We start from the raw sequence: 20,634 nt of genomic DNA, 5'->3' as shown, positions 1-20,634 counted from the left end.
AATGATACTGCTACTTTAGACCAGATAACCTACTCCGCGGGAGGGCCTAGAAGATACTGCCTTCACTAAGGTGTTGAGGAATGCACTGACGGTGGGGGCACTGATGCTGTTGAGCAGCTACGCGGTGGCTTCCTCCACGTGCTGGCACCTGTCACGGGAGATGCTGCCATGGAACTGGGTTGCCTACTTCCAAGAGGATGGTAGGGTTCCAAAATGGCAGGCGCCAGCTGGAGGCGGGGCACTTGAACGTCAGACGGAAGGTAGAAGTGATTCCTCTAATGGGCCCCAAGGCTAGGGAGGCAATCAAGGTGTCTAGTCGGGCAGGGATATGTAAACAGAGATGGTGCCTACAGCAGTTGTCTCGGGGGATAAGAGAGACAGAGACCAACGAGAGTACTACTTGCACAACATCAAGAAAAAGTCAAGAGCTGATGAGTGAACTTTAGACAGTTCTCCACTTGAGTGGAAAATCATGGTCCTTCATCCAGTTTCCAGATCTGAGTTCATAGTTCACGGACCCTTGATAAGGGTTCTTACAATGCCAAGTAAATATCTCCCCAAGGGGAGCTGTTGCCAGCTGACATGGTACATACAGCACACAGTGGAGGAAGCAGAAATTCCCCTGGAGTCTTATTCTGGAGTGACTCCTGTTAATGTGGTATGAGTATAATTCCAGAAATTTCTGAGAGATGGATAAATAGAAGGCTTTGTAGATATAAAGACAAAAACATTTTTTAAGAAATGAGACTATGCTGGGGCGCCTGGGTGGCTCAGTCTGTTGAGCGTCCGACTTCAGCTCAGGTCATGGTCTCACGGTCCGTGAGTTCGAGCCCCGCGTCGGGCTCTGTGCTGACAGTTCAGAGCCTGGAGCCTCCTTCGGATTCTGTATCTCTCTCTCTCTCCCCCTCCCCTGCTCATGCTCTGCCTCTTTCTGTCGCTCAAAAATAAGTAAATGTTAAAAAAAATAATAAATAAGTAAATAAATAAAAATAAAGAAATGAGACTATACGGTATATTCTACTTATATTAGAATAATCTCATGTGAAATCCGTTGAAGTAAAGAAACAAGGAAAACTTAAGGAATTTCTGAAGTGTAGAAAAATGTTTCTTTACCATATGACAACAGGTGATTTCTTAGAACATTAAGAAATAAAAATAAAAAAATACATGGAGGTTAGAGTCATTTTGAATTTTATGGTTTGATTTTGAGAGCATTAGTTTCCTCACTACAATAAAAAAAAAAATTGACATGCTCAACCCTCCTTCCACCCAGTCCCCTCCCACTCTATTTCGTCAAATTATCATGTCATTTACACATCGTGGAGGGTTATAGCATTTGTATTCTGTTCTATAAGCACAAAGATCATAACATCATTACATGGAGTTCGGTTTTTATTGAAACCATTTTTGTGCTCACCACGGGGACATCCAGCACCCCCCCCTCCATAGCAGTTTCCTTCACTGTGATTCATCTGTTGAGCGCTGAGATTTCATCACGGAGTTGTTTTTTCCAAGAAGGGCATATAATTGTTGTATTTGCTGCATTTTTGCATGCTTGAAAATCTCTCTATGTTCCCTTAGTTTGGGCTGGGCATTACATGCTCTGGTGGACCTTTTTTCCCTGAAGCTTTGTACATATGGTTCCACTATATTTTGGCCCTGAGCTGCCCTGGTCGTCTCTTGGTTGCCTGGATTTCATCCTCACGTTTTTGTTTTTTTTTTTCCTAGAGTGGTTTGGGTTCCATAGTTTCAAGTTTAGTTGTAGTATTCTTGAGCTGTTATTTTCCTCAATTGGAAAAAAAAAAAAAGGCTTTTTGTGGCATACAGTGTGTTTCTTTGTTACACACACTCAACTCTTCCTTCCTTCATTCATTACAGGGAAATTTTCTTTCTTTTTTTTTTTAAATTTTTTTTAATGTTTATTTTTGACAGAGAGAGAGAGAGACAGAGCGTGAGCAGGGGAGGGGCAGAGAGAGAGGGAGACACCGAATCCGAAGCAGGCTCCAGGCTCCGAGCCGTCAGCACAGAGCCCGACGCGGGGCTCGAACTCACAGACCACGAGATCATGACCTGAGCTGAAGTCGGGCACTCAACCGACTGAGCCACCCAGGCGCCCCACAGGGAAATTTTCTGATACATCTGTGTGTACATGGGTTTTCTTGCTATTTGCTCTCCACATTCTCTTCTCTCCTTCATTCTCTCAAGTCTTCTGTCAATGTCAGTTATTCGATTTTCAGCCACATTTATTCAGTTGATTGTTGTTTCTAATGGAGAATTTACAATTAACTTTGTGATTGGGTTATTTTGGTCCTTGGTTAATTCTGTTGTTTTATCTTCTTGTCTATGGGTTCTTCTTCTGTCGCTGTTGTGCTCCTACTAGGTCCCCTGTCACTCCACTTGCTCCTGATTTTGAGGGTGTGTTTCCTTCCCTCGAGAATGATGGGCCTGCCTTCCTTTCTTCCTTCTCCTTCCCCACCTCTTTTAAAAAACGTTTTTATTTATTATTATTTTTTAATATTTATTTTTGAGAGAGAGAGAGAGAGAGAGAGAGAGAGAGAGAGACAGAGCACAAGCACAGGAAGGGCAGAGAGAGAGGGAGAGAGAGAATCCGAAGCAGGCTCCAGGCTCTGAACTGTCAGCACAGAGCCCCATGTGGGGCTTGCATCCACAAACTGGGAGATCATGACCTGAGCTGAAGTCAGATGCTTAACCGACTGAGCCACCCAGGTGCCCCTCCCCCAACTTTTAGTTTGTTTTTTAGTTGGTGTAATGTTGTTATAGCTGTCTAGACACTTTTTCCTTTCATCTCACTTGGGCTTTAAGTGGGCAGCACTCTCCGAATCTATTCATTTTGGTTTATACACGTGAATTCTCTCTGACTCCATTCCTGCCTTTTTTCTTTCAGCCTGTCTGTCTTCCTCTAGGTTTCAGTTTGAGGGCAAAGGTATTCTGTTGTATTTACTTTCTACAGCTTGAGATTAGGATAAGGTCGAGGAGGGGAACTTAGGTGAGGGCAGTGGCACACTTTGTTAGAGAAACCGATACCTGCTGTGTCTTTTAACATTTTGCTAATGTCTTCCCCCAAGATTTGCTTTCTGTATTGGACCGGTTTTTCTTTCCTTTTCTTTTCTTTTCTTTTCTTTTCTTTTCTTTTCTTTTCTTTTCTTTTCTTTTCTTATGAGAACTCTGAAGCCTGTGCTTCGATCAGAATCAGCCACAATTTTTCACTTTCTCATCCATCTCTTTCCAGCAGCCATTTCCACTGATGCAGTTACGCCCTTACCCTTACCTTAGAAGATGTTCCTCAGCAGTACTTTGCTCAGCATTTCTGCCTCTGGGGAAGGAACAGAATAGTCGAGCCTCTCTTTCTTCCCTTGACTACCACCCTTTGCCATGGATGGCCAAGGTGATGACCTTCTTTCCTTGTTTGGTTGTTGCCAGTGAATGTCCTATTGTGTTTTACATTTGTTTCGTTCCTTTCACAATTTTTCGGCAGTCTTTCCCCAGAAGTTGTGATGCCAGGTGTGTTCGCCATGAGGCACTGGTCGCCTTGGAAGCCACTTGTTCCCTTCTTGCCAAAAGCATCCCATCAGCAGCTGAGTGACTGACTGTCCGGGTGTTACAGGGAAGTCTTGTGGATTAAGCTGGACATTGTATTACCTTGGTAGCCTTCACCCGTGTCCAAACTTCAACTTTCATACTTCTGTTCACTTGAAATGAGAGCAGTCACCACTGAGTTGTAAGACAACGTCTATCCCGAGGGCTCCTAACTGGAGACTCCTCCCCTTCCTCCTTTCCCAGCCAGAGCCTGCAGAGGACCTCTTTTTTCTACTTCCTGTAGCTTTAACCCATTCTTATACCAAGGCTTCAGAATATAGATTTTGTAATTTGGTTATGTTTAAGGTTATTTTAGTTAGTATTCTGTACCACCAGCCCCTTTAAAAAATATGTTGGATGTATTCTGTCACTTCTATAATTATGCTTCTGGTTTTGGAATTTCTGACGTTGAGGTGTGTTACTGGGATGTGTTGGTCTTCTGTGGGTTGTGTACTGAGAAGTAATGACTTCTTCTGTCCCCATTGTCGTTTTCTTTATGAGATTTTTAAAATATGTTCAGGCCACATTTGCCAGCACTGATTTCACTGGAAAGCAGTTACCAGGACTTAAAATATACATTCCGGGGCCCCCAGAGACTTGCGTATTCGGTGGTTCCATCTTGGTCTTTCTCAGAGCCTGGAATGTACTTCTGCTCTTGGACACGTACGTGAAGCCTCACTTAGAATGGGGACGCCGGCACCAGACTGTACGATGATTTAGTCTGTGATGGATGGCTGTGCTTTCAGGGACTTCAGAACTTTAAAACTTCACTCTTGAACTTCATGTGTAGTCTGTGTTGGGGGGTAGCATAGTGGATGGAGCATCATCTCCTATTTTGACCTACAAAAATGATAGTTGTTGTCAGCCTAATAGTGTCTAGGCTATAAAGCCATTTTCTCACTTGAACCCCAACCACCAAGGCATCAAGCCCAGCACCTAAGGGCACTACCAGATGCTACCAGACGCTTGCACTTGAGGGCTATTCACTTTACTCCCCCGGAAGACATGTCAAGCTGCCTTTTTTCTTAAGTTTATTTGTTTTGAAAGAGAGAGAGAGCGAGCAAGCGAGCATGTGCACATGAGCCGGGGAGGGACAGAAAGAGAGGGAGAGAGAGAATCCCAAGCAGGCCCTGTGCTGTCAGTATGGAGCCTGATGAGGGGCTTGATCCCACGAACCGTGAGCTCATGACCTGAGCCAAAATCAAGAGTCAGACACTTATCCGACTGTGTCACCCAGGCTCCCCGCCATCTGCTTTTGTACATGTAGAGCGGGTATACCTATCCAGTGTAGATACCTGGCCCATAGCCCCGTGCTTTCAGATTAGGGAACTTAAAGCTTTCCTTCCTTTATTACAGGGAGCTCTGTAGCTGGCCTTATTGAAGCACGTTCCTGGGTGATGGTGCATCCTATTTGCCCCTGTAGGATAGATTATGGGTTCTGGACCGCTTCGACACAGAGACCTCGTTGTCACTGAACATTCGTCTTTGTGGATGCTGTGTACTTTTACATCCTCCACATTTTCTGCGATTTACAACCTCCTGGTCACCATTAACTCCGTTAGACATTATTGTTGGTCAACCAGAAGTATCTATTAGTCCAAGATAAAGTACTGTACTTCATGTTTGCTTTTGAGATATGCCCACAAGTAAAAGACGGAACTGGAAAAGGCAAAAAACTCTGTTAACATTTACTTACATGGAAGGGGCTAGGGACCAGTGAAATCTTCAATTTAAACACAGATCCACTTGGATGATGGCCTTTGTGGTTATGAATATCATCGTTAAGTTGTTTCCAGAGCATTAGGGTTTTCTTCTGGGCTCTGCTATTTATGAGGAGAAGACATCTGCCAGAAGGTACTAACAGTGAGGAATCCTGGGCAAAGACCAGAAAGGGTTCATAACACCTAGAGGTTGGCCAGGTAGTGTTGGTGTGAGCAGACAGGCCTCTGCTATTTCACTTTAAAAGGCTCTCGCAACTGAGATTTATTCATTCGTTCACTAGCATCACTGAGCAATGGGTCCTGACAAAATAACAAAGTACTACTAATTTATGAACATCTGACTTTAGGCTCGAAATTCTACTATCTCTATTTCATTTGTTCCTGATTTTTAAAAATGAATAAACTGAAATCTGAACATGGGCAGGCCATTGATCAGTCTACAAGAGCTCTTCAAATAACTCGGAGAAAGTTACTATGAAAGTACCTTACTTAGAGCCTAGAATGAGGCAGCGCCATTACTCACAATCTATCTGATAGTGACTCCCGATCGTGTGGTGTGTTTTTTCTTGGGGGAAAGAAGTTCTTCTGTACTTCTTCTGCCCTAATTACAGGTCAACTGGTTGCTTTTTCCTTGAGTGTATAAAATAATTGGTTTTCCATCAATTTTAAATCCTATCCATTCTCTCAATGTTCCTGAGACTTTTGAGAATCAGATCTCACTAGAACTTTCTACCTCCATCCACTTCTTTCAGTGTGTTATATACTTAAATGATTTTAATTAAAACTTATAAATTTATTATAATAATGCTTGATAGTGTAACACTGAGTAGAAATAATAATGTGTCCAAGAACTAAAAATATTCTAACTCAATAATTCATAAACTCAGATGCCTGAAATAATGCAGTAATATCAATAAAACGTTGAATTCTTTTTTTGCGATTAACATTATAGTTGGGTGAATCAGAGTAAAACATGCACATTAATTTTAAATAAGAAAGGTTTACTACTTGGTAGATAAGCAGACGATGTTTATGTTATTTTTTCTATATGTTGCCAACAGTAGAATAATATGGAAGAAAGATCCCTACATTTTAAGTAGGCACAAATTCACTAGAATGCGTCTTTGTTCTCAGATGCAAAATAAATATTTCTATATTATTTTATACATTATTTTGTTCTGATAAGTGGATATGAAGAGCGAGTATCCTTTTCTTTCTTCTAAATAGTATAGTACATTTATGAGTGGCCAGAAATTTCGTGCTCATTTTCCAACTCCAAGAAAAATCACAGTAAGGAAACATGTTGAAACCTGTGTGTAAGCACATTCAGTTCGTGTTTTGATTCTTAATTTGCAATTAGAGGATGAGAATTTCAAATCTCAAAAGAAAAGAAGTTCTGAAATTTAGCGTAGCATGTACGCCTGGAGAAATGAATGCTATCGCTTTAAGATAAGGTAGGCTGGTGATTCATTGCACGACACAAGAAACAAGATCGATTTGGAGCAGGCTCCTACTGTTAGCTTTTTTGAAGATGGATTCTCACGCCGAAAATAACACAACATATTCTAGATAACAGCAGTTTTTTCCCCTGAAATCCACCAAAACTGAAGAAAAATCCAAGTGACTGTTCTTAGCAGCTGTGTGGCCTGGAGTTCACTGGGGAAGCTGGCTTCCTGCAGTCCCCTATTCATCACCTGCTTCAAAGACAGCCTGGCTGGCTATAGTTTGCAGGCCAGGTAGGGTGCCATTGTGCACAGTCTGGGAGGATTAGTATCAAAGCTGCGGCAACCAGGCCCTTGGTCTCGGGCTGCCATTCAGTCTAGCAGGGAGAGGCTAAGACTGGCCAAGGTCACAGTCTCCAGTGTGGAGTGGACTGGGAAAGGATCCTGAGAATAGAATGCTCTTTATGAAATCATGGCGCAAGCCTGCAGCACAGCAGGTGCCCTTCTGGAACACATAACATCTGTTTATGTTGGTATACCGTAGCTGACAACGAGATAATAGAGCTTTGAAATTTATCATTTTATTTTTTTAAAAAGACAACTGTATATACAATAATCCAGATGCGTATTTAGCTTCGATCTTTTATTTGAAAATCATAAAGAAAACTGACCGATTTAATTGCTGCTTTTTACGTGTATATATTTAAGCAAACAGCAACGCGTACTGACTATTAACCATTTATAACCATTGCTGATCAGTAATACCCGAATTCTTGGGTAGGAAATACGTAGCATTCGACATAATTTTTTTCAATGTTCAGGCATTTATGTCAACAGATTGCAGAACGATTTCCTGAATATGCCCAACTGGCTTGAATATTAGGAGGTTTGGATAAAATCACCCCCTCCCCCCAGACGAGAGTATTTCAAGGGTGAGGTAATAATGACGCAAAAATAAAATTTTCAACTTGGACAAATTAGAGAAAAATTAAGCTGTCCATGAGTTGTCATGACGACAAGGATGTTCTGTTGATGAACTGTCCTCCTCATTGTCCAATCAGATAGTAGAGCTGAAGCTGGAGCATGAACAGGAGAAGACGCACCTATTACAGCAGCATAACGCAGAGAAGGATAGCCTAGTCCGAGACCATGAACGGGAAATTGAAAACCTGGAAAAACAGCTTCGCGCTGCCAATATGGAGCACGAAAATCAAATTCAAGAGTTCAAGAAACGAGATTCACAGGTAATTATCAATAATATTTGATAAAACGGCTATCTATTTTTAAAAAGTCATCAGCGTTTAGTGTTTTCTTATTATTCTTGTTGGTGCACGCTGTTTGATCATTTGCAAAACTGACATATAAATGTGATTTTTTTGTTTTCTTCTCCCCCCCTCCCCCCGTTTTGAGGATGAATAAGGCTTTAACTACAGAAACCACAGGTAGCCAGATTAAAAATCCCATGGCGCGCTATAACTTGGCCCCTTTTTTATAATCTTGTCTCAGTTCCTTTCATGATGGATTTTTTTTTTAAGGTATCTGCCCCTTACCCCTCCCCTCAGCCTCTGCAAATCCCTATGAAATATATCAGCCTTACTCCTTGCTTTTTGTTTTAATCTCTGTAGGTAATCAAGCAGCTGTTTTAATATTTGCTTTTCCTTCCTGGTGTTGCTTTTTTTTTTTTTTTTTTTTCATTAGACTCTATATTTGATTAGATCACTCAGATGGCAATTGGTAAAAATGACTCCAGAGAAGGGCTATTTCCCATCAGGTCTGTCGCTTTTTCCGACATGCACATGCCCCCCAGCCTCCACCTCTGTAGTCCCTGTTGGAAACCATTTGGCAGAATAACCCCCAGCTGTGGTAGCATTTGACTCTTCAAACTTATGGATGAAATGTGCACTGTCAGCATGGAAAATTATCTTTATAAATTTCAGATGAAAAAAAAATCTTATTGGGTGTGGGCATCTTTGTGGTACAATACGTTCTTTGGGGTATATATAATCAAAGGCCTTTCGTGTATCCTCCTGAGATTGCTGTGAAATTTTATTAAAGAAAAATTGAAGAGCAACTGATAACAAAAAAAGATAATTTTCTTTTCTAATAAAACCATATCATCTACTAGGTCTAATAAATACCTCTTTTCCCATTGAAATCTTAACCATATTATTCATATCACATACAAGCTTCTTCCTCAATATCCTTTCTCCCCAAATGATATAATTTTTAAACAATGAAATAAGCCTTCTATTTTTTATGACATGTGTTTAAACAATTTTATAATCATCTCAACTATAAAACTGCTGATTAAGTAAGATGTTTATTTCTTGGGTGGAGGGCGGGAGGCGGTAAGGCAAAGAATAGGAGTTCTTGGTTATTTTTCATTTGACCTTGAGTTGTCTTTTACCTTCAGAGAATGACTGGGGCCCAAAAGTATACTCAGCACAGATTTTTTTGGTCACTAATATACGCTTATAGGAGAACTATTTTCAATTTGTTTTATGGGGGATTTGCTAACTAAAAAGGTAGTCATTGTAGTAGCCATGGTACCCGAAGAGTCAGGTGGTTCCTGCTAAGTCAATGTGGGTTATATTTTTGCCACCAACCTCATAAGAGCCTTTATAAAATATAAGCTGATCTTCCGATTGTTAGCCATATAATTTACTAAGAATATTTTCCAACTTAACATTCTCCTTCAAAGATGATGCTAAGCCTCAGCATTGTCTTCAATGATAAAGTATTTGGGTTCTGAGTCTGTGTAGGGTCTGTTTGCATAGTAGAATTGAGTCCGTGATACAATAAAAATACCTTAATTTATATAACTCCCACTGTTTTGGTGCTGTTGTGGAAAGCCGACAGTAGTGGAGGCCAAATTTAGAGGAAATCTTTGTGATATTACATATGTCGTATCTGCCATATACAGGGTGCGGTTCACCCAATAACAAAAGGGAAATTTTAGAATTATTACGTATAATTAAGCCACAGGGAGAGTACAATAAGGTTCTTAATTGAATTTCTGCTAATTGAAATAATCAGTATGAGGACCATATGACCTCTTCAAATGCTGTAGCATAGGATTGTGTTTCTCCTATTTTGTCTTTCTTGGAACAATTGGAATTGCTGTCATAGGAACGCCTAGTAAAGCAATGGAAACTTAGGCTAAATGCATTCTTGATCTGAATGAAAATGATTTTCTGTGGAAGCCAAACTTGATTGATTGTTTTTAGAGAATGTATTTTTTTTTAATTTGCCAATGAGTTGTATTTTTGAAAACCTTATCGTGTGTACCAAAATGCTAATAATTTGTATTTATTTTGGTTATTCACTGAGGGTATTAATTCAGAGTTTCCATCAGGTAAGTTCTAAATTTTCCAAATAAATCTTTTCATGATTGTGACTTAAATAATGTGATGTGTGAAGCCTTTTAAGTCCTGAATTCCATTCACAAATTTCAGAAAAACAAAGGGGACATATATTTTTTTAAAAATAGAAGATCTTCTTTTCCAAATCACTGTTTTGTGGCTTGACACATGTATTATGTACCTTAAATATTGGATTGGATCATTTTTCATTTTAGGTCCAGAGAGATTTGATTTTCAGTTCACGTTTGGCTACTCCCGTTTAGCAATGGAGGCCATTTTGTAAAAAGGACTGTTTGAAATACTTAACCAAAAAAGGACCAGGGAAGTACCAATTTTGGATACTCTAGCTTTGCTTGCTGCTTTTTCTTCTATCAGATTTGTGAATTCAGACAATATAGTAAAAGTCTACTTTGGGCTTCTTCCATATATATTATGTATTATGTACTGATAAGAAAACCATTATCATAAAGTATAGTTACCTACCGTAAGGTAAATCATATATCAGACAGGAACTCCCTTGTGGTGAATGTGCTATATAATTATTACAGGTTACTTTATACCCAAGGAATTTCTGTTTTCTAGAGAAATCATAAGGTATGGCAATGCAACTAAAGATAAGTAACCATTTCTTTCATTTTATTTGGTGTATTTGGCTAATTATTCTATGCATATATTATATCTTTGTCATAATACCTTGACTTCCAATGGTAGGATATTTTATGTGGTGATACTTACATTTGCTAAAATGCACATTAAATTTTATCACCTTCGTAGAAGATGGTCAGCCTGGTGTCTACCTGAGGTTACAATGTTTAAGAAAAAGCATCCAGGTCAGTAGATACCAAGACATATAGAAAGTCACAGCCTCAGTGTCAGATATTTCTCCTTTGCCAGATCCCTCTTATTGAAATTAATTTGGAGGATGATTTGATTGACTTCATCATGTTTTTTTCACATAAAGAAAATTCATAGTTTTGTTATGATCATCTTAGGAGAACCTCTTCTAGCATGGTGGTTCTGCATGTGATTTTGCTTTTGAACTGCAGTGTAGTGAGAGAATTTCTCAGTTTATTCCTTTGAATTATAAGAAAAACAGAACGTAGGTTCCCTGACTTTTCAGTTGTTCTCTTAGGACCCTGAACCACTTGGAGATTGCTTGATCTTTTATGTTTGTTGCCAGAGTGAGTGGTGGGTATGAATGTCGTAGAGGACCTTTGAGATCCGCCCCAAAGGTGGGGTTCCCATCATGGGGCAGCTGTCTATGTCACCTGTTGAGGTACGGGCCCCTGGAAGACTCAGGGTGACCACAACAGCCACTGTGAACCACCATCAGTAGAAGGCAAATTAATAGAGCCGACTTGGGAGACGGTTGTCACGAGATCCAAAAATACATGAAACTTAAAATTTGCATACAGGAGATGGAATCTTTCCTAACTTTGGGATCTTGATGCCTTTCTTGATTTCCTAACCTGAGAATCATGATGCTATTATGAACGAGTTTTGCATAATAAATGGACAGAACATCTTGGTTTTGCCATATTGATTCACAGTAAGAGGCTGTCCTATGGCTAATTGTAAAATGTAGGGTTTTCAGAAATCTTCTTTCTCTCTTCTACTTAAAAAAAGATCTCCAGAAAAGATGTTTGTGGTAAGACAATTGTAATTTTTAAAATTATATCTCGATGACATCACTTTCTTTTCCATGAATTTGGTAATCCGGGCCCAGATTAAAAATGTTCATTTCTAAAACTGGGTGTGTGCCTGTGTATGGTGGACTAAATATTGGCTGTTCTAAGACTCTTCTAAGGTTACTTATGGATGAATTGAGCAATATGTAGATTTTAAACATTACAGCTAAACCTGTACATGGTCTTTGGGCTTTTTTTCGGGTAGCATTTTTCCATTGGAAACATTGATTTTAATTTTTTTATATGTCAACCACTTTCAAAAGGGATGTGAGGCGGCATTCTGTAATAAAAAAAACATTTAAACAGCTAAAATATAACTGAAAATAGTAATTAAGCAATAAACGATATTCACTCCATCAGGAAACCTATACTACTTTTAAAAATGCTTTAGTGACCTACCAGTTTTAGCTCTGAGCGCACCTAGAAGCCACAGTGAAGAGGGGAACATGATGAATTGTGTCATTCTGATGATCTGTGAAAGAAATCATACCAGTTCACTTTTTTTCTAGCTCCCAATTCTGAGAGAAATATATGACAGAGGACTTAGCCTGAAGGATACTGACCAATATAACTGTTGACATCTCTGTGTATTAAAACATTTGGAAATGAAATGTGGCGGGAACATCTTGGAGTCTTTAAGTACTTTCACAAAATGTAATGAGCAGGTTTTATTTTAATGCGCCCACGTTTCATTTTGATCAAATAAAATGATGAATACCATCATGCTCAATATCAAAAAACACACGTGCTTCAGGAGATCCAATTTTGTACATATGAATCAAATGAAAGGATATTTTAAATCGCGAGACTAGCAAAGTCTAGTACTTTCATTATGTGACTGATCCTGTAGCCCTTACAAAGCATCTTTAGAGAAACATGGCTGAGATTAGAGGTAGTTTAAAAGCTAATGCCCAGCTGTTCATTTCGAAATCTGTTGCTCTCTTTCTTCCAGCTGATTCTCTTGTCCTCTGAATTTATACTATGGAAAACTATAAGAAATAAAAGCAAGTGGTAATTTGGTTCAGGAGCATAGGGTATTTGTACCTGTACTAAAACAGTTCCCTTTCTCCCTCCATGACCAAAATGGTACTTCATCGTCTTTTATTCACTAAGATCATTTACTTGGTTTTGAGGTAGTAAATATTTTCATTTCTTTGGGTCAACTGGACAGATCATGTGGAAAAAACAAACTATGTAAATATTTTCCCGCTACCATAATGAGGCTGTTGCGGTCAATGTAACCCTGCTTTTTTGTTCCCTTCCTGTCCCTGGTGACACCCACAGTCACATCAGAGTGGATGCCTGGTGTTCCAGCTGTGTGCACACCGTGCTTTGATACTTACCCCCGATACACTAAGTTATTTGTAGTAGAGGGAAAGAGGCATGGGATTAAGCGTGCTTTCAGTATTAGGTGGGTTTTGCTGCAATGCACATAATGTGTAATGTCAGACATAAGAAGGGTTGGTGGGAAGATGTTTTTAACAATTTATTATTCTGCGAAAAGAAAGTAAGACTTTTTCAGTGGACTTGTGGTAAAACCACACGTTACAGGTTTCAATTTATTTTCTTTAGATGAAGCTTTATGGTATTATCGAAGAGCTGCATTTAAGACCGATCAAAAACTTACTGCATACATTTAGAATATAAACAGAGGTTTTCCTAACTGAGCCATTTTGAAAAGCCTGTGCGGGAAATACTGTTTTTCTGATACCAAAAGCACAGGTTATACAGAAATTTCCAAGGAGGATCAAAGTTCATTTCATATTTTGACACAGATATATTGATGCAAAGATCCTGTTTTATCAGTAGCCAATGGTGTTTTGTCTAATAGTATTACATATGAATTTAATAATATGTTTTATTTATGTTATATGTATTACTATGTATAAGAATACTATTTCTTAGGTACTTAATTAGGAGAAAATATAGGAAGATGACCTTTCAAAGTAAAGTTTACATTTTTTTGTAGATCACTAGCCTTCTTTTTCCATTATAATTCTAAACTTCTGTAATTATTTTCATCTTATAGGCACACAAATAGCGTATATTCCTATAATTAAACTATTATAAATAATTCAACTTGGTCCTCGTCGTGGAGAAAATTACATTACGTTGAAAAAACAATAACAGGCTGAGACAAGGAAATTGATTTCTCTAGGAATGATCCATTTGTAGAAGTATTATACAGTGTATCTTTAGTCCTGTGCATATTTTTTAAATGTGGCAGTTACCATGGAAACCACATTCCATGGCATGTGGTCCACTTTTAGATAAAGCATATTCCTTTTAAAGACAAACCTTCCAAATAATGGCATGAAGTATTCCCTTTGAATCAACAACTTTGTGTCAATTAAATGATTGCTTTAAAAATCTGTCTTTTGTTCTCACTCTACTTCATAGATTTTTTAGATAGATTAAAGTTGTCCTTGAAGAAGTAATAATTAAATGCTGGAGATATTTAAAATAGGGGGTACAGTGGTGAAAACCGGGGAGATGGCGAGGGACAAGTGTGTGGACACAGGACGTTGTGCCGGACGTGCACCTGTGCAGGTATCTACGTATCCAGCAGCAGCACAGCCAGACTGAGTAAAGAGATGACCACATCCAATTATTCTCAGTTTACAGATGAAGAACCTAGGGTTCAAGGCCACTACTTTGCCCAAGGTCACAGAACTAGCAAAGCAGGGCTCCTTAGTCTTAATTCAGTACTCGTTCTCGATCCCCCAGCCTCTTGCAAGAGAGATTTTAGATTTGGGGAGAGACTCGGACATGGCAAAAAAGGCACAGGGTTATACGTGAGCCCTTGCCTAGCGTGAGAGAGACGCTGGTACCCTGCTCCCCAAGCTGAGAGGCTCCTCACCATTCGCATTTCTTTCCGTGAGTTGCCATACTTGCCGTTGCTGCAAAGTCATAATTGAATCCTGCTGCGTGAGTTCCAGCTTTAGTAAGCAGTACCTCCCTGAACAGCACTGAATTCCTGTGCTTGTTTGTGCTTAACAGCAGCGGCGGCGGCAGCAGCAGCAGCAAATGTTTATTGCGTGCCTTGCGTTCACCAGGCTCTCTGCTAGGTCCTTCGCGATGCACCATCTCTTTGAACCCTTCCAACCCCCCATGAGGATTAAACTTCCCATTTGGGAGCTCTGTTTGGACCTTCTTGCCTGGGTCCAAAGACGAATGTATGTTAGTCCATTTTATCAAGGAGACAAGTTTCAGAAAGCATAAGTAGAATGCCCAAGGTTACAAGTGTGTGGACGCAGGACGTTGTGCCTGTGTAACTTAGTAGGTAAGTTAGTGTAGCTGAGACTCGTGTGGCAGAGTCCCGTGCCCCATATGCCTACTTGTGTATGAGTCCGTCGTCTCTGAGTTTCATTTATTCTGCATAAATTCCACTATATTTTCGATGTTGGATTGTCAACTCATGGCTAGATTTAACGTACTGATACCCATACCTCAGACCGTTTAAATCCAAATCAAGATTGAGCAACGGTTTCAAACTTTCTCCGACGCCACAAGCCATGGCTGTGTGTCTCTCTTCTGAGACACATTTAACTCCGAAGAGATAGGCAGTTCTTAATATTTTATTTGGAAGAGAATTCCTTCCCACAAATTTCAGAATTTGTGGACTGGAAAAATAAATATGTTTTTGAAATGGGTTCACTTTTGGCTTTTGCATTATTACTGAAATGAGAAGATGTGTCTAGAGGAAGAATGTAGGAAGCTTTTACGTCAATGAACCTACCAATCTCGATAAAAATTAGCAGGAATCTGCAGTTGGTACTGGTGAAATGAGCTCTGGTGTCAATGGCCTATTATAGGCGAACACCTATCATAGTCACACACCAGTTTGGAATTTCACATACGATCCCTTCACTTTATGGAATGAATTTTTAAATCTCAAAGACTTCAGTTTCCCAATTTCTCCCCTAAGGGAACCCGTGTAATGATCTTTATTGCATGACAGCAGCTAGTCCAAACCTTTTAGAAGTGAGGTCAAGGCAGTTTAGTAAATTCAAACCCAGAGACTCTCTAGAAATACAAGGAATAATTAGAAACCGTGTTTCTTTTAGAATCCTCAAAGACAATTTATGTTGATGCAGTTATAGCTCAATTCTAGACTGACTTTGGTCCGGATGAGAAGTTTTCAGATGAATTCTTCTCTTTACATAAAATACCCCAGAGATAAATTGTTATTCCACATCCTGAATGTCATTCCCATTGACATAAGGAAAAATTGCCTTCAGTTATTTTTAGCGTATTGCTCCTCCTTGTCCTTTTCACCTCTGCCTCAAAAAAATTACTAAGAATGTTGGCAGAAATTATCTTGGAGGAAACACTGCATGAATAACTCTTCTTTCTTGATGTCTTGGAAAAGTCGTTTTTGGATTTCTGACTCAGTCCGTTCTCTGAGAGACATCCTTGATGTCTTTATTTATACATTTGAGGTAATTTTTTGTGACAGAGAGGTCGGAGCCAAAGTGCAAGAAATGATTGGCAAAATGATGATATCATCACACGTTCAAAGCACTGGCAAATTGAAGCTTATTAAACTGTCATTTTGTCTTCCATTCAGTACTAATTGGAATCATGCCTAGTTGCATGATAGGAAAGATACTTAACACCTGAGAATTTCTCATGAGAAAAATGACAGGAATTGATGTCAGGGAGACCGTAAACTCATGTCTGAGGAGGGGAGCAAGGCATTACATGAAAATAATAGTCTATTTTCAAGCTACTTTAATGTTTGTGTACAGAAAATGTTTGAAAAATACTGTTAATAGGAGATAATAAAAAAACTGGCCTAACTGAGACTTAAAGCACTGAAATTGGTGGATTCATGTGAAACTTGGGAGTAGCGTTTTCCCATTGAAAGGAATGTTAAAATTCAGCGAAAATTCTTTTTCGTCACTTATCTTACATTGTTACCTGGCCTCTCGAGTATTTTCGGATAATTGTGTCCTGGGAGGTTGGAGAGAGATCACGAGAAATCAGAAAGAAACTGTACACAATTCGACTCGCAGGGATGGAAAATGTGTGTTATTTTTCCGGTTCATTTTGATTTGTTTTCCTTAGGTATGAGGTCAAGGCCTAAAAGTATTAGTCCTATTTGGAAATGAGATAATGGCATCCTCTGAGAATGAAGTTTGCTGAAGTCTGTGGCCTGGATCGGGGGTCTCTTCCCTTGTTAGTGGGGGCCATTGTAATGCAACATTAGTCTTGCATTGTGCCTGTGTGTGTGTGTGTGTGTGTGTATGTGCGTGCGCGCGTGCGTGCGTGCTCAGGTCTCTCCCACTGATATCACTCTGTGGTACACAGGAGCTTCCAGTGAACATGAAACCAACAGCCCAGCCAGCCCCTAGCATCTCAAAACCAGGGAATTTTCCAGTGGAAGGACTCGAAAGGTACAGGTCTTTAAAAAGGTTAAAATTAAACTGGTGATTCATTCATCTTAAGTTTGCCTCTTAAGTCAGTATTTATTAATGAAACAAAGCCCAGATCCCTAGGGTCAAGCAGGACCTTATTTATTTTGTTATTTGCAAAGATGTCATTTAATGTACAAAATCCATGTGTTCACCAAATGTTTCCCGAAGAGCTAATTTTTTTGTAATGTAAACGTTATCCTCACTTGTTGGGCAAGTTTTATAGTAGCTCCAGATAAAGTGATGTTGGCATGGGCAATGAAAGTGGAGTGTGAGGTTTGAAAACTTTTGTTCTTCACTTATTCAGAAATTATGCCAAAGCTGTCATTAGACAAAAGCCATGAGTTCAAGGGGTACAGGGTGTTGCCAGCCGCTATTAATGTCAATCCTGACTGTTCATATCCTGGTTCAGACTTTGGGAAACATGGAGATGCACTCGTGTACTTAGACCTCTGGGATCATCGCTAGTGACGGCAGTAAACGTCACAACCCGTGCCTACAAAGTTGGCATTTCTTAAAATAAGTCATTCAGTTCAGAAATAAGACTAGTAAATCTTCTCCTGAAAATCATTATCGTTAACTATTCTGATGGCTTTTTGAAATCTCATTGTTCCACACTGATGTCAACAAAAGGGAACTGTGACTTCAAAAGTTTAGTAACTGTGACTCTTCAGATAACGTATGAATCAAGTTTATTTCCATATACATTTTTCCATCTGTAAAAATTGGGCAGAATTATGTATATGGAATTTCCTCATGACAGAGACTTTATTCAGCTTGATTCATTTATTCGATGAAGATTTCTTGAGTGCTGTTCTGTACCAGGCCCTGAGGCTGGGTGTTTCAGGAGGTGTGTTTCACATCCTGGTGCATGTGAATATTGTCCGAGGGTTATGTAGAGTGTGGCCCATCTAGCCCTAAGGGGGTTCCTGCTCTGGGTATGGAAAAGAACAAGAGAGACCAATGCTCTGCTCTAAAGGAACTTACACTTGAATGGGGGAAGGCAGATGATAACACAAAAACAGCCAAAGTGACAGGGAGAGCATCACATAGCAATAATGGGTAGGTTGAAAATTAACCCAGAGAGGTATGACGGGTGACTGAGTGAGTGTCTTCGCGAGCCACCAGAGAAGGCCTCTCCAAGGAAGAGCTGTCTGAGCTAAGAAAGATCTGATTGAGGAGAAGCCAGCCAGGCTGCGGGGACAACAGTGAGGAGACCCTGGGGGAGAATAAATGTGGTGTGTTCAAGAAATAAAAAAGGAAGTCTGATGGCATGAATGTAGCAGGTACGGGGAAGGTTACAGGGCCTTTGAAGAACTGGGATTCCATTTTATTAAAAAACAATTTTTTTTGATGTTTATTTTTGAGAGAGAGAGAGAGAAGAGAGCATGCGAGCACGAGCGGGGAGGGGCAGAGAGAGAGGGAGACACAGCATCCGAAGCAGGCTCCGGGCTCTGAGCTGTCAGCACAGAGCTCGATGAGTGGCTCAAACCCACGAACCGTGAGATCTTGACCTGAGCCAAAGTCGGCCGCTTAACCGACTGAGCCACCCAGGTGCCCCTGGAAGACAATGAGAGCATTCCAAGCAGTGATGCGACAGGATCCAGTTCATGTTTTTTGAAGTCCATTCAGGCTGTTGTGTGCAGTCCTGGGTTTCTTTTTTTTTTTTTTTTCTAATTTTTTTTTTCAACGTTTATTTATTTTTGGGACAGAGAGAGACAGAGCATGAACGGGGGAGGGGCAGAGAGAGAGGGAGACACAGAATCGGAAACAGGCTCCAGGCTCTGAGCCATCAGCCCAGAGCCTGACGCGGGGCTCGAACTCACAGACCGCGAGATCGTGACCTGGCTGAAGTCGGACGCTTAACCGACTGCGCCACCAAGGCGCCCCCAGTCCTGGGTTTCTATTTGATACATGTATTTGAGTCAATAGGACTTTCTGATGGGTTAGGTGTGGGAGGGGAAGGAAAGAGGATTCTTTAGAGTTTTAGTCTGAGCTGTTAAGATAAATGATGGGGTCAAATGTGACCATGATTCGGAGGGAATAACAACAAAATCAAGAGTTCTGTTGTTGCCAAGCTGAGTTTGAGTGACATCTTTAACATCCAGATGGAGATGTGTCAGCCGAGGAGTTGAGTATACGGGTCAAGGTTCCAGAAAAAGGAATTTGGACATCATTGCCATGTAGATAGTAATTAAAGCATGGACCTGGAAGCAATGACCACTTTCTTATCAAATATGAAGACAGTGATGCTGGTTCATGGCCAGCCTCTACCACTTAGCGGCTGCTATAAACCTGAGTGACCTCTTTCATATCTCTGATCATCATTTTCACATCTGTAATATTCATTCGTTCATTCATTCATTCATTCATTCAGCATCACCTGTTGAGCTGCTGCCACCTGTCAGGCACTGTACTAGGCCTTGGAATATTAAAAAAGGAACGATCCCTGCCCTCTAGCTTACAGTCTCTGGGGCAATAGGAATTTTGCATCTGGAGGGTAATATGATTCATACCAACAGATAGGAGCAAAGAATGCCTTCCTTTAACATAGATGGAGGATGCATCTTACCACACATAAGAGCAGACACTATAACACCCTTGGTCAGAAGGACACCCTGCCCGGGCCCTCAAGTCCCCATGAAGGCATCCCTTTGCCATTGACACCACCCGATTTAGCGTGATGTCTTAATGAGCCCCTTTAAGATACTTCCTTCACCATTCAGTAGGGTGGAGGGAGATTAATATCTTCCTGGCCCCTTTCTATTGTCTGGAAACTTTGCCTGCATGCCTGCCTTGCCCACCAGGTGTGTAAGGAACTGGTAACTATATCAGCATGAAAACGGACAGTTTTATTCTGTGGCCTTGTCTAGTGTGCCTGGCCTTTAAGCCTTCCAGAGTTACAGATACAGATATATGTGTGTGTGTGTGTGTGTGTGTGTGTGTGTGTGTGTGTATACACACACAGTGTTCTCCCAAGCAGGGTTTATTAGCATATAGGAAGATAAAATGTACAACTTCTTTTTACATGTACTTGTATTTCATCTTGTAATATATATATATATATATATATATATATATATATATATATCAAAGTACAGCAAAGTGATAAAGGTACTTTGATCCCAAGTACAGAAGATGCGTCTATCATGTGCTATGGGGGCATCAGGTTTGGGGAGGTAATGAGACGAGATTGAATTAAAGGAGATATCATATGCATTGCATTTCAAAAATGAGTGGAAATTGGCTATGCAAATTAGACTCGGGAAAGCATTCCAAACAGGACTAGCAGAAGCAGTACTTGGAGACAGTTTGTACCACGTTGAGAAGTCTGGACTGGATCCCCTTGTGCACTGCCCCCAGTTTGGGGTTTATACGCTCTGTCTGTGTTGCCATTTCTGTGTCTT

The 20,634-nt window shown here is 40.2% G+C and overlaps 1 protein-coding gene across 8 annotated transcripts in view; it reads left to right on the top strand.

Moving 5' to 3' along the window:
• Positions 1-20,634, top strand: part of CEP112 (centrosomal protein 112) — a 420,870-nt gene that overhangs the window by 195,025 nt on the left and 205,211 nt on the right. For all 8 annotated transcript variants that reach the window (XM_047081540.1, XM_047081543.1, XM_047081542.1 and 5 more), the window contains one exon: positions 7,822-8,004. In XM_047081540.1, the coding sequence (XP_046937496.1) occupies positions 7,822-8,004 (183 nt within the window). The remainder of the gene's footprint in view (positions 1-7,821; positions 8,005-20,634) is intronic.

This window comes from Lynx rufus, unplaced genomic scaffold, assembly GCF_022079265.1.
Source record: "Lynx rufus isolate CCGP_SWC_20201006 ecotype Redwood Valley unplaced genomic scaffold, mLynRuf1.p SCAF_18, whole genome shotgun sequence".
In the NCBI taxonomy this organism is placed as follows: Eukaryota; Metazoa; Chordata; class Mammalia; order Carnivora; family Felidae; genus Lynx; species Lynx rufus.
The sequence above is the reverse complement of the archived record's forward strand: the minus strand, read 5'-3'. Positions and strand labels throughout refer to the sequence as shown.